Source organism: Piliocolobus tephrosceles, chromosome 19 (assembly GCF_002776525.5).
Source record: "Piliocolobus tephrosceles isolate RC106 chromosome 19, ASM277652v3, whole genome shotgun sequence".
Classification (NCBI taxonomy): domain Eukaryota; kingdom Metazoa; phylum Chordata; class Mammalia; order Primates; family Cercopithecidae; genus Piliocolobus; species Piliocolobus tephrosceles.
This window is the reverse complement of record NC_045452.1, coordinates 6,715,252-6,729,122: the sequence shown is the minus strand read 5'-3', so window position 1 is coordinate 6,729,122 and position 13,871 is coordinate 6,715,252. Positions and strand designations below refer to the sequence as shown.

General features: G+C 43.5%; 1 gene segment (V, D, J or C); it reads left to right on the top strand.

Annotated features, from left to right (window-relative positions):
* Positions 1–649: 649 nt before the first annotated feature.
* LOC111527624 lies at positions 650–1,405 on the top strand. The segment is given in 2 exon segments: positions 650–828; positions 945–1,405. Coding segments are annotated over 2 exon segments (612 nt in total).
* Positions 1,406–13,871: the final 12,466 nt, after the last annotated feature.

Below are 13,871 nucleotides of genomic sequence, written 5' to 3'. Positions count from 1 at the left end.
TTTACCAGAAAACCCTCTGGGAATGTCTCCCCAGGGCATCCGAGAGGGAAGAGCTCCCTTTCTCCTCAGCGCTGCAGGATCCAGAGGAAGGAGAGCCCTGGCCACCAGGACGGAGCCATATGAGAGGAGAGGACCCGGTGTCCTACACAGGTGGGGAAGTGAGTCCATGGGGCTGCTCCCTGCTCTGGGCTTAATCCTGACATAGGACTTTATGTAGACATCACCTGAGTCCTCTACAATGTACAGCCAAAGAGCCACGGACAGATTCACTCCTGAGGAGTCTGAAGACTCCTCAGTAGAGTGTGAAGACTGCCCCGAAGTCACAGCGAGGAGACACAGACACCACTTGGCCTGGCTTGGACCTGAGAGAGGGGGCAGTGGACAGAATGGGGGGAGGAAGCTGTGCATCTGAGAGGCTCTGGTCACCTGATCATAGAAGAGTTTTCCTTGGTCTGGACACCAGGGGGCGCATGGGGATCATTCCTGAGAAGACGGGGTGATCACAGCAGAACCAGCCACCTGCTCTGCCTGGTGTCCTCTGCTCAGGGCTCACAGCTCTGTTCTCCCTACCCCCTAGGACCACTAAGCTCCACCCCTGCCACTCCCTGACATCCTCAAGCCGAGGAGCCTGACCCAGGGCTCAGGGCGGGGTCACAAAGCTGGGGGGTCTGATTTGCATGGATGGACTCTCCCCCTCTCAGAGTATGAAGAGAGGGAGAGATTTGGGTGAAGCGCAGCTTCAGCTGTGGGTACAGAAGGCAGGACTCAGGACAATCTCCACCATGGCCTGGTCCCCTCTCCTCCTCACCCTCCTCACTTACTGTGCAGGTGACAGGATTTGGGGCCAGGAGAGGGGCCCTGGGAAGCCCATAGGGCCCTGCTTTCTCTTCTTGTCTCCTTGTGTCTCTTGTCAATCACCTTGTCTGTGTCTCTCTCACTTCCAGGGTCCTGGGCCCAGTCTGTGCTGACTCAACCTCCCTCAGCGTCGGGGGCCCCCGGGCAGAGTGTCACCATCTCCTGTTCTGGAAGCAGCTCCAACATCGGAAGTAATTATGTATCCTGGTACCAGCAGCTCCCAGGAACAGCTCCCAAACTCCTCATCTATTATGATAATCAGCGAGCCTCAGGGGTCTCTGACCGATTCTCTGGCTCCAAGTCTGGCACGTCAGCCTCCCTGGCCATCAGTGGGCTCCAGACCGAGGATGAGGCTGATTATTACTGCTCAGCATGGGATGACAGCCTGAATGCTCACACAGTGCTCCAGGGTCAGGGGGAAGTGAGACAAGAACCCTCTTCCTTCTCTGCCCGAAGGGTGAGCCCCGGCAGTTGCTGCTCAGGCCTGGTCTGTGGCTTCTGCTGCTGTAGCTTCCCCCACGGGGCCAGGGGCATCCAGGGCTCTGCCTGAGAATGGAGGCTCCTCCTCCCCTTTAGTCCTCAGAGTCAGGAACAGGGTGTCCAAAAAACAGAACGTTCTGTTCCCTGGAGCTTGGGACACAGGGTGTCAGCACTGAAGTCCTGGACTGAGGTGGCAGGTCCAGCTGTGTCATCACAGACCCACCTCTGATGGGGAACCTGTGTCTCCATCATCCTCGTTTTCCCATTTCCAGGAGTTTCCAGAGTGGTGCCTTCCTCCTCTTGTTCCTCAGTTTGAATCCCTGTGCTTCCTTTCTCTCAAGCCTATTCTTTTTTTTAATAAAACTCCTTTCATGTAGGAATAATGCACATATAATAAACCACCCATATTTACAATAGGGAATTAGACAAATTTTGGCATTTCTCTGGATCCTTGAAAACATCACCAGCACCAGGAGCTACACAACCTGTGACCAACCCCAGCAGTTCCTCATGACCCTTGTCACCCCACTTCCTCCCCCAACACCCTCCTTGGAATTTGCAGATCTGCCTCTGTCACTACTGTTTGGTTTCCACTTTCTGGAACATATCAGTGTTATCAAACGTTATCCTCCCATTTGTTCAGGCTTCTTTCACTCTGCACACTTCTTCTGAGATTCTCACTGTTGTTGCTGAATTGTACCCATCCCATAGAGGGCTCATTACTATCTTTGAGGGTCCTTAGGTCATTTTTTTCTGATTTTATTTTTGTATTTATTTTCAAGTTTGAATGTATTGTGCATCAAAATCAAACTTTAGGGGCGATGTTCATCTAAGGTGACAGGAGATTCTATGATGGCTTGTCGGGATTCTTGCTTCTTCATCTCTTGCCTCTGATTCTCTCTATAGTGGAAGAGGTTCTCATCTTTCATTTATTTATATATTTATTTATTTACTTATTTATTTGGGTTTTTAAGGGTTTTAGTGATTTTTCTCTTTTTGATTATTTTTCTATTTTTTTTATCTTAATAGGTTTTTGGGGAACAAGTGTTGTTTTGTTACATAAATAAGTTCTTTAGTGGTGATTTGTGAGATTTTGGTGCACTCATCACCCAAGCAGTGTACACTGTACCCAATGTGTACTCTTTTATCCCTCATCCCCTCCTACCCTTTCTCCTCAGTCCCCAAAGCTCATTGTATCATCGTTATACTTTTGTGTTCTCATAGCTTATCTCCAACTTATGAATGAGAACATACCATGTTTTGTTTTCCATTCCTGAGTTACTGCACTTCAAATAACAGCATCCAGTTCCATCCAGGTCGCTGTGAATGCCATTATTTTGTTCCTTTTATGGCTGGGGGTAATATTCCCTGGTATGTAGATGTATACGTCACATTTGCTTTATCCACCTGTTGATTTATGGGTATTTGGGCTGGTTCCATATTTTTACAATTGCAAATTGTGCTGCTATAAACATGCGTGTGCAAGTATCTTTTTTGTATAAATGACTTCTTTTTCTCTGGTTACATACCTAGTTGTGAGATTGCTGGATCGAAGGGTATATCTATTTTGATTTCCTTAAGGAATCTTCACACTGTTTTCCATAGTGATTGTACTAGTTTACCTTCCCACCACCAGTGTAAAAGTGTTTTGTTTTCACCACATCCATGCCAACATCTGTTATTTTTTGATTTTTTAATTATGGCCATTTTGTGGTAGTAATGTGGTATCACATTGTGGTTTTGATTTGCATTTCCCTGATTATTAGTGATGTTGAACATTTTTCTATATGTCTCTCGTTCATTTGTATAACTTCTTTTGAAACTTGTTTATTCATGCCTTTAGCTCATCTTTTGATGGGATGTTTATTTTTTCTTCATAATTAGTTTGAGTTCTTTGTAGACTCTAGACATTAGTCTTTTGTGGATGTATAGATTGTGAAGATTTTCTTCCACGCTGTGGGTTTTCTGTTAACTTTGCTGATTCTTTTGCTGTGCAGAAGCTTTTTAGTTTAATTGAGTCCCATCTATTTATCTTAGTTCTTGTTGCATTTGCTTTTGGGTTCTTGGTCATGAAGTATTTGTCTAAAGTAATGTCTAGAAGGGATTTTTTGATATTATCTTCTAGAATTTTTACAGTTTCAAGCCTTAAATTTACATCTTTGATTCACCTTGGGTTGATTTTTGTATAAGATGAGAGATGAGGATCCAGTTTCATTCCTTTACGTTTGGCTTGCCAGTTATCCCAGCACCATTTGTTGAACAGGATGTCATTTTTCAACTTTATGTTTTTGTTTGCTTTGTCAACGATCAGTTGGTTGTAAGTATTTGGCTTCATTTCTGGATTCTCTATTCTGTTCCACTGGTCTATGCGTCCATTTTTGTACCAGTACCAAGCAGATTTGGTGACTATGGAGTCAAACTTTACTAGAGCATAGTTTGAAGTTGGGTGATGTGATGCCTCCAGATTTGTTCATTTTGCTTAGTCTTGCTTTGGCTATGCAGGTCTTTTTTGGTTTCATATGAATTTTAGGATTGTTTTTTCCAGTTCTGTAATGAATGACGGTGATATTTTGATGGGAATTGCATTGAATTTGTAGATTGCTTTTGGCAGCATGATCATTTTCAACATATTGATTCTACCCATTCATGAGCAGGGGATGTGTCATCTATGATTTTTTTCAGCAGTGTTTTGTAGTTTTCCTCGTAGAGATCTTTCACTCCTTGGTTAGGTAGATTCCTAAGTATATTTTTTGCAGCTATTTGCAAAAGGGGTTGAGTTATTGATTTGATTCTCAGCTTGTTCACTGTTATTATATAACAGAGCTACTGATTTGTGTGCCTTACTTCTGTATCCTGAAACTTTGCTATATTTATTTACCAGTTCTAGGAGCTTTTTGAATGAGTCTTTAAGGTTTTCTAGCTATATGATCACATTATCTGCCAACAGCAACAGTTTCACTTCCTCTTTACCAATTTGGATGTCCCTGATTTCTTTCTCTTGTCTGATTGCTCTGGCTAAGACTTCCAGTACTATGTTGAATAAAAGTGGTGAAAGTGGGCATTCTTGTCTGTTCCATCTCTCAGGGCAATTGTTTTCAACTTTTTTCCTTTCAGTATAATGTTGACTATGGGTTTGAAATAGTGGGCTTTTCTTACCATAAGAGATGTCTCTGCTATGTCAATTTTGCCAAGGGTTTTACTCATGAAGTGATGCTGAATTTTGTCAAGTGCTTTTACTGCATCTGTTGAGATAATCATGTGATTTTTGTTTTTAATTTTCTTTATATGGTATATCACATTTATTGACTTCTGTATGTTAAACCATCTCTGCATCCCTGGTATGCAACCCACTTGAACATGGTGGACTATGTTTTTGATAGCTGTTGGATTTGGTTAGCTAGTATTTTGTTTAGGATTTTTGCATCTATGTTCATCAAGGATATTGTTCTATAGTTTTCTTGTTTTGTTATGTCCTTCCCTCATTTTGGTATTAGGGTGACACTGGCTTCAAAGAATAATTTTTTTGCTTGTTTTTTAATATCTGTCACATCTTTTTCAAAGAATAATTTAAGAAGGATTTCCTCTTTCTCCTTCCTGTGGATTAGTGCATTAGTCAGGGTTTTCTTTTCTTTCTTTCTTTTTTTTTTTGAGATGGAGTCTCACTCTGTCGCCCAGGTGGAGTGCAGTGGCATGATCTCTGCTCACTGAAAGCTCTGCCTCCTGGGTTCATGCCATTCTCCTGTCTCAGTCTTCCAAGTAGCTGGGACTACAGACGTCCGCCGCCATGTCTGGCTAATTTTTTTGTATTTTTAGTAGAGACGGGTTTTCATTGTGTTAGCCAGGATGGTCTCGATCTCCTGACCTCCTGATCCACCTGCCTCTGCCTCCCAAAGTGGTGAGGTTACAGGTGTTAGCCACCGCACCTGGCCTAGTCAGGGTTTTCTAGATGGACAGAACTAATGGAATACACACATACACACATATATAGCATAATCACAACGTCCCACAATAGGCCATCTGCAGGCTAAGGAACAAGGAGAGCCAGGCCAAGTTCCAAAACTAAAGAATTTGGAGTTCCACATTCGAGGGCAGGAAGCATCCAGCATGGAAGAAAGATGTAGACTGGGAGGCTAGGCCTGTGTCTCTTTTCATATTTTTCTGCCTGCTTATGTTCTAGCCATGCTGGCAGCTGATTAGATTGTGCCCACCCAGATTAAGTGTGGGTCTGGCTTTCCCACCCACTGACTCAAAGGTTAATCTCCTTTGGCAACACCCACACAGACACACCCAGGAGGGTGTGTCCTTTTTATCCTTCAGTCCAATCAAGTTGACACTCAGTATTACTCATCACAAGTCCACCCCTTGTCAACCTCAACCCAAATATATCTTCTGAGTTCATACATAATTTTCAAATAAAGACAATAATAAGGTCTTAATTACACCTAATGTAATACAACTATCCTTCGTACAACCAGAAACACATCAATCCCCAACCTAAATACTGTTACATAAAGTTAACAATACTTAAATGCTGATGTGAAGACAATATGTCACATGATAAAGGAGAAAGGAAATAAAATGAAGATATTTTCTCAGAACAAGTGTATACATGCACAAATGTGTTTTTAACAAAAGAAGGAGGAAATACTCATGACAATTACACTCCTCGTTTCTGCAGCTGACCATAGCTGGTACTGATGATTACTTTCTTCTACTACACATTCTGCATTCCCTTTGCCTTCAGCAAGCACCTCAGCAGGTCATGGGTTTTTTTCCAGGTGGAGTGACCCAAATCTTCATTCCTGAAGGGTCTGGTTCATTTGTAATCCTGCCTGGATTGGGCTGTTGTAGTTTTCCATTGTCCTTAAAAGGGCATGGTAATACTAAGAAATGCTCTAATGACCCTCCTGTATTCCATGCATACTCCTCCTTACCTCCATTATGGAGTAGTAAACTGATTTCATCTTGACAATCTGTGGCAAACACCCCAGCCAACACTGTAACTCCCTTCTTAGCCTGTTGACTTAAAGGTAGGAGGAGCCCAAAGTATCCAGGTGGCAATCTTAACTTCCAGTTTAGTGGAATCATTGATGTGTCTCCAGGTGGCAGTGTTCCTTCCTCTGGAACTAAATCCTCTAAACCAGCAGAACATAATGTCACAGGAACAGGAAGTAAAAATTTTGCTAGTGAACCACTAGGTGATGGTGGGTTGTGCCACTTCCACTTCCACCCCTTGATTCCTGGACCCATGGATCCTGGCTATGGGAGGAACAGTACCATATATTGGATGCTGACTCACAGAATACACACCTTCTGGAGAACTTAGCCCCAGTCTTGCAAAGTATTGTCACCTAGTTGGCATTGTAATTGTGACTTCAAAAGGCCATTCCACCATTCTATCAATCCAGCTGCTTCAGGATAATGGGGAACATGGTAGGACCAGTGAATTTTATGAGCATGAGCTCACTGCTGCACTTCTTTAGTAATAAAGTGAGTGCCCTGGTGAGAATAATGCCGTGTGGAATACCATGACGGTGAATAAGGCATTCCATGAGTCCATGGATGGTAGTCTTATAGGCAAACCCATATCTGGAATAAGTGTCTATTTCAGTGACGACAAACCTATGCCCTTCTGATAATGGAAGATTTCCAATATAATCAACCTTCTACCAGGTAGCTGGCTGATCACCCCAAGGAAGGGTGCCATATCAAGGGCTCAGTGTTGGTCTCTGCTGCTGGCACATTGGGCACTCAGCATTGGCCATAGCTAGGTCACCCTTGGTGAGTGGAAGTCCATGTTGATACACCCATGTGTAACCTCCATTCCTGCCATCATGGCCACTTTGTTCATGAGCCCATTGGACGATGACAGGGGTGGATGGGGAAAAAGGCTGCCTGGTGTTCACAGACCAGGTTATCCTATCCACTTGATTATTAAAATCCTCCTCTGCTGAGGTCACCCGTTAGTGAGCACTCACATGGGAAACAAATACCTTCACAGTTTTTGACTCGGAGAGGTCCATCCACATATCTCTTTCCCAAATTTCTTTGTAATCAATTTTCCAATCATTCTTCTTCCAAGTCCCTGATCATCCAGCCAAACCATTGGCTACAGCCTATGAATTAGTATATAATCACATAGCTTGTCATTTCTCCTTCCATGCAAAGTGCACAACCAGGTGCCATGCTTAAAGTTCTGCCTGCTGGGAAGATATTCCTTCACTGCTGTACTTCAGGGACGTCCTAGAAAGAACCTGTAGTGCTGCAGCTGTCCACTTTCAGGTGGTGCCTGCGTATAGTGCAGAACCATCTGTGAACTAGGCCCTAGTCTTTTCTTCTTTTGTCAGTTGATCATAGGGAACTCCCCTCGAGGCTATCGGTGCAGGCTGGGGGAGAGAGGGCAGGGTGGCAAGAGTGGAGGCCATGGATATTTGAGCCACTTCCTCATGTAACTTACTTGTGCCTTCAGGACCTGCTCAAGCCCGATCACGTGTATACAACTTCCATTTGATGATGAAATGTTGCTGTGCATGACCCAATTTATGGCTAAATGGGTCAGAAAGAACCCAGTTCATGACAGGCAGTTCAGGTCACATGGTGACTTTACGACGCATAGCCAAACATTCAGTTTCCACCAAAGCCCAGTAACAGGCCAAGAGTTGTCTCTCAAAAGGAGACTAGTTATCTGCAGAAGATGGCAGGACCTTGCTCCAAAATCCTAGAGGCCTCCACCGTGATTCGCCTATAGGGGCCTGCAAAGGTCCAAACAGCATTCTATCTGCCACTGACACCTCAAGCACCATTGGATCTGCTGGGTAATATAGCTCAAGAGGCAGAGCAGCTTGCACAGCAGCCTGGACCTGTTGCAAAGCCTTCTCCTGTTCTGGACCCCATTCAAAACTGGCAGCCTTTTGGGTCACTCGATAAATGGGCCAGGGTAACAAACTCAAATGAGGAATGTGTTGCCTCCAAAATTCAAATAGGCCCACTAGGCATTGTGCCTCTTTCTTGGATGTAGGAGGGGCTACATGCAGCAACTTATCTTTCACTTTAGAAGGAATATCTCTACAGACGCCCTCACCACTGGACCCCTAGAAATTATAATGAGGTAGAAGATCCTGGAATTTTAGTTGGATTTATTTCCCATCCTCTGACATGCAAATGTCTCACCAATAAGTGCAGTGTTTGCTACTTGTTGCTCACTGGATCCAATCAGTATAATGTCATCAATGTAATGGACCAGTGTGATATCCTACAAGACCAAAAAGTGATCCAAGCCTCTCCGAATAAGATTATGACACAAAGCTGGTGAGTTGATATACCCCTGAGGTAGGACAGTAAAGGTATATTGCTGGCCTTGCCAGCTCAAGCAAATTGCTTCTGGTGGGTCTTATGGACAGGAATGGAGAAAAAAGTATTTGCCAAGTCAATGACCACCCGCATACCACGTACCAGAAGATGTGTTAATTTGCTCAAGCAATGAAACCACCTCTGGTGCAGCAACTGCAATTGGAGTCACTACTTTGTTAAGCTTCTGATAATCCACTGTCATTATCCAAGATCCTTCTGTCTTCTGCAGTGGCAAAATGGGAGAGTTGAATGGGGACATGGTGGAAATCACCACCCACCCCTGCGTCCTTCAAATCCTTAATGGTGGCACTTATCTCCACAATCCCTGCAAGGATGCAATATTGGTGTTTTTTTGTTTTGTTTTGCTTTTCAGATGGAGTTTCGCTCTTGCTGCTCAGGCTGGAGTGCTCAGGCTAAAACAAATTGTTCAAATGTGAAAAAATAGATCACTTCAAAAGAAAATGTTCTGAATGGGAAAAAGAAACAAAAGTCATATATAAAAGCAAATAAGCTAACATTAAGTTTCTGTTAATTCCAGAGGCAGGAACAAATCTATTAGGGAGAGATTTAACGCTAAAATTTGCCTTAGGCCTCTATGTGAATCAGGGAAAATTTCTCATCTCCTTAAACTTACTCACCACCCAGATGAAGAGCGTATCCATCCCAACACATGGTCAAAAGAAGAAAATCGCCAGAAATTACATTTCCTCCAATCAAATTCAAATTCAAAACTCCTGGGTAGGTAGTAAAAAGAAAACAAAATCTTTCTTTTGAAAGCTGAGGGAATAACCTCACAGACCAAATAGCCAAACAAGTTGCCATTTCCTTCAAAACGCCCGTGTTTCACCTCACCCTTTGCCTTTCTCCCCCAACCACCATTCTCATCTTCTCCCCTGCTGAAAAGGAGAAATTAGTAAGAATAGGAACCAAGGAAAACTCAGAAGGGAAATGGGTGTTACCAGATCAAAGAGAAATGCTATCCAAACCTCTCATGAGGGAAGTTTTATCTCAGCTGCATCAAGGAACCCACTGGGGACCTCAAGCTAAGTGTGATGCAGTTCTTAGAGACTATGGATGTATAGGAATTTATACTCTAGCAAAAAAGTTACAGATAGTTTTTTAATATGTAAAAAAACTAATAAGCAAACCCTAAGAAAACTACCCCTTGGAGGAAGAAACCTAGGATTAAGGCCATTCCAAGGCATTCAGATGGATTACACCAAAATGGCCTCAATGGGTCACCTAAAGTATCTACTAGTAACAGTGGATCACCTTACTCACTAGGTAGAAGCTATTCCCTTTTCAAGTGCAGCCACCAACAATGTAGTTACAGCATTAATAAAAAATATACCTAGGTTTGGATTAATAGAAAATATTGATTCAGATAATGGAACCTATTTCACTGCACATGCCATTAAAAAGCTAGCCCAAGTATTAGAAATAAGATGGGAATACCATACCCCGGCACCCACCTTTATCAGAATGAGTAGAAAGAATGGACCAAACCCTGAAAAGCCACCTAACCAAATTAGTTTTAGAGACTCGACTACCATGGACCAAATGCCTTCCTACTGCCAAATTGAGGGTCCAAACTGCCCCTCAGAAAGATATTGGCTTATCTCCCTATGAAATGCTATATGGGTTGCCTTATTTACACTCCACTGCTGACATTCCTACATTTGAAACTAAAGACCAATTTCCCAGGAACTATATAATTAGTCTGTCTTCCACTTTCTCTTCCCTCAGAACTAAAAGCCTTTTAGTACAGACACCACCCTTGGAGTTCCCAGCACATCAGCATCAGCCTGGGGATCACGTTCTCATCAAAAGCTGGAAAGAAGGAAAACTCGAACCAGCTTGGGAAGGACCCTATCTAGTGCTCCTAACTATAGAAGTAGCTATCTGCATGGCTGAAACAGGATGGATACCCCACACACAAGTGAAAGGGGTGACTTCCACAGCCAGAGAAAAAAGGGCCATCACCCCAGGGCCCACCCCCAACAAATTAACTCTAAAAAGGGCTTAATAATCACTTGTTTATTTTCCCTTTTCTTTCCAACAGAAAGTCACCTCATCATCACTGTAACTCAAACTAATCTTCCCTTAATCCTCCAGTTCAATGCTTGTTCAGTCATCTCATGTAGAGACGAACGAGCTCAAAGGCAGCTGTCAAATGTAGATAAGTATCTATGTCCATAACATAGTGAGTCAACCAAGTATAAGTACAGAGCCTTAAAAAGTCCCTGTGGTGATTGGATGGATGCTTGGTGGACCACCCAATATGGAGGGTGGACAGCCAGGCCCCCTTTTTCAAACAATTCTGAGGACTGAAACAGAAGCTCCAACTTATTTGTGGTACCACCCCACCAAATTGTAAGTCATTGCAGTGTAATCCCTTGTTGCTAATTACAGATAATCCCCAAACAATGACCCAAGAACCCTCCATATTCAAATGATATGGGTTAGGAGCAGATGTTACAGGACAGGACCCCATAGGAATCGTCTCTCTGAGGTTGGCTAGACTATTGGTTAAAAATAACAAAGAGGCCGGGCGCGGTGGCTCAAGCCTGTAATCCCAGCACTTTGGGAGGCCGAGATGGGAGGATCACGAGGTCAGGAAATCGAGACCATCCTGGCTAACACGGTGAAATCCTGTCTCTACTAAAAAATACAAAAAACTAGCCGGGCGAGGTGGAGGGCGCCTGTAGTCCCAGCTACTTGGGAGGCTGAGGCAGGAGAATGGCTTAAACCCGGGAGGCGGAACTTGCAGTGAACTGAGATCCGGCCACTGCACTCCAGCCTGGGCGACAGCGAGACTCCATCTCAAAAAAAATAAAAATAAAATAAAAATAATAATAATAATAATAATAATAATAATAATAATAATAAAGAAATCCAAACCCAGAGTCCAGGGAACATATGGGAGCCAACTCTCTCCCCAAACATATCAGGCTTAGCATTCTCCCATCTCCATAATGACCCAACTAAGGTAATGGTTGGGAAGGTAAAAGATTTAAAGCAGACTATAGCTCTAGAGACAGGGTACAAAGATGCAAATGCCTGGCTGGAATAGATTAAATATTCTGTCCGCACTCTAAACAAAAGCGATTGTTATGCTTGTGTGCATGGCAGATCAGAGGCCCTGATTGTCCCCTTTCCACTTGGATGATCCTCCAGGTGACCAGGCATGAACTGTATGGTAGCTGTCTTCCAACACCCCACAGCCTGGGGTAATGAATTATGCCGAGCTCTCTCTCTCTCTCTGCTATTCCCTGAAGTCCAGCACCCTGCGGGTCAGCCCCCGAGGGCCATCCAGCTTCCGTCTCCCAGTGTAAGTTTTACCTTGTGTCTCTCACAACAAGGGAAAAACTAAGCATTACTTGGAGACCTAAAGGGACACAGTGAGCTTAAGCCATTCCGAGATCAATTAGTCTGCCCTGATCCATCCCTGAGCAGATGTATGGTGGTATTGTCACAGACCATTACTAGACACCCCCAAGTAACTGGAGCAGCACTTGCGCTCTGATCTAATTGGCCATCCCTTTCACTCTGGCATTTCATCAACCAAAAAGGATAAAGACAAAGCATGAAAAAACAAAAGGTGTTCCTCATGAGTTCTTTGACTCTCTTGCTTGCTTATATAGATGCCACTGGAGTCCCGAGAGGAGTATCAGATGAATTTAAGGCCCAAAATCAGATAGTTGCAGGGTCTGAGTCCATACTATTCTGGTGGTTAACTGTAAATAAAAATTTAGACTGGATAAATTACATCTATTACAACCAGCAACGATTTGTTAACTATACTAGCAATGCTATTAAAGGGATAGCTAAACAATTAGGACCCACCAGCCAAATGGTTTGGGAAAATAGAATAGCATTAGGCATGATACTAGCAGAGAAAGGTGGAGTCTGTGCCATGATTGGAACTCAGTGTTGTACTTTTATGCCTAATAAATAATATTGCTCCTGATGGAACCATAACAAAAGCATTACAAGGTCTTACTGCTTTGTCCAATGAACTAGCTAAAAATTCAGGAATAAATGATCCCTTCACTAATTTAGTGGAGAAATGGTTCAGCAAATGGAAAAGACTTATGTCCTCAATCTGTACTTCTCTTGACATTGTAATAGGTTTGCTTATTCTTGTAGAATGTTGTATCACACCCTGTGCCTGAGGTCTACTACAAAGGCTTATTGAAACAACTCTCACTAAAACCTTTTTCAAATCCACTCCCCCAACACCTTATTCAGATAAGCTCCTACTTTTAGAAAACCAAGCAGAACAACAGAGTTGAGGCATGTTAAAAAAGGTTTGAAGAAGAATAATTATAAAAATCGAAAGGGGGAAATTGTCAGATACAGTAAGTTCTTCTTCAAAGGTTTAATTTCTGACTTCCTTGTTCTTTCTTCCTGAGATCAACTTCCTCGTCCCTTCTCCTAAGCTACCTGCTCTGTAAGCAACATCTCCCACCAGTCCCAATCTGTAACTCACATCTCTTCCTTATTTGGAAAGAGTCCTCTTTTACTCCTGGCTACCCATTCTGTAAACTACCCCTCCTGCAAAACTACCCTTTCCACCTTTGCCACGCTCTGACATGCCCAAACATGCCTTGTAGCACAACAGACAGCCTCTCCCTTCCCACCTAATTGCCGTATTCAATTTTAAACAGTAGCCAATCAGGTGAGTTTAGATTGTGCGGTACAACTCCAGCCAATGGGGACAGGACACAGAAGCAGGGACTAACCATGTCAGGGATGAAATCCCTTCCCTCCTTCGTTCGGTGTGCTCTCGCAGCAGCCAGAAGTGTGAGCAGCACCCTTCTGCAGAAGTAAATTTGCCTTGCAAAGAAATCCTTTGTTTAAGTGCTTGTTTTCTTTGCGACTCTGAGCTCTTGTTTCTAACAAATCCAGTGAATCACAAATATACTAATCGATTTTCCTCAATCCCCACCATTCTGCCTTATGTGCTGATCTAGCGAGGAATCAAACAGGAAGAGAGACCCATGGATTTCTGTGCAGCCTGGGAAGTGAGTTCATGGATGGACTTAGTTGGGACACCAGACACCTGTCTGCCTTTTGCTGTTTAGCATTCACAGGACCCAGCAGCTGTGTCCTCCCAGGGTGCCTGGAGCGTCACTGACCACACCCTCCTACCTCCCACCCACCTACTTCTCAAAAAGAATAAC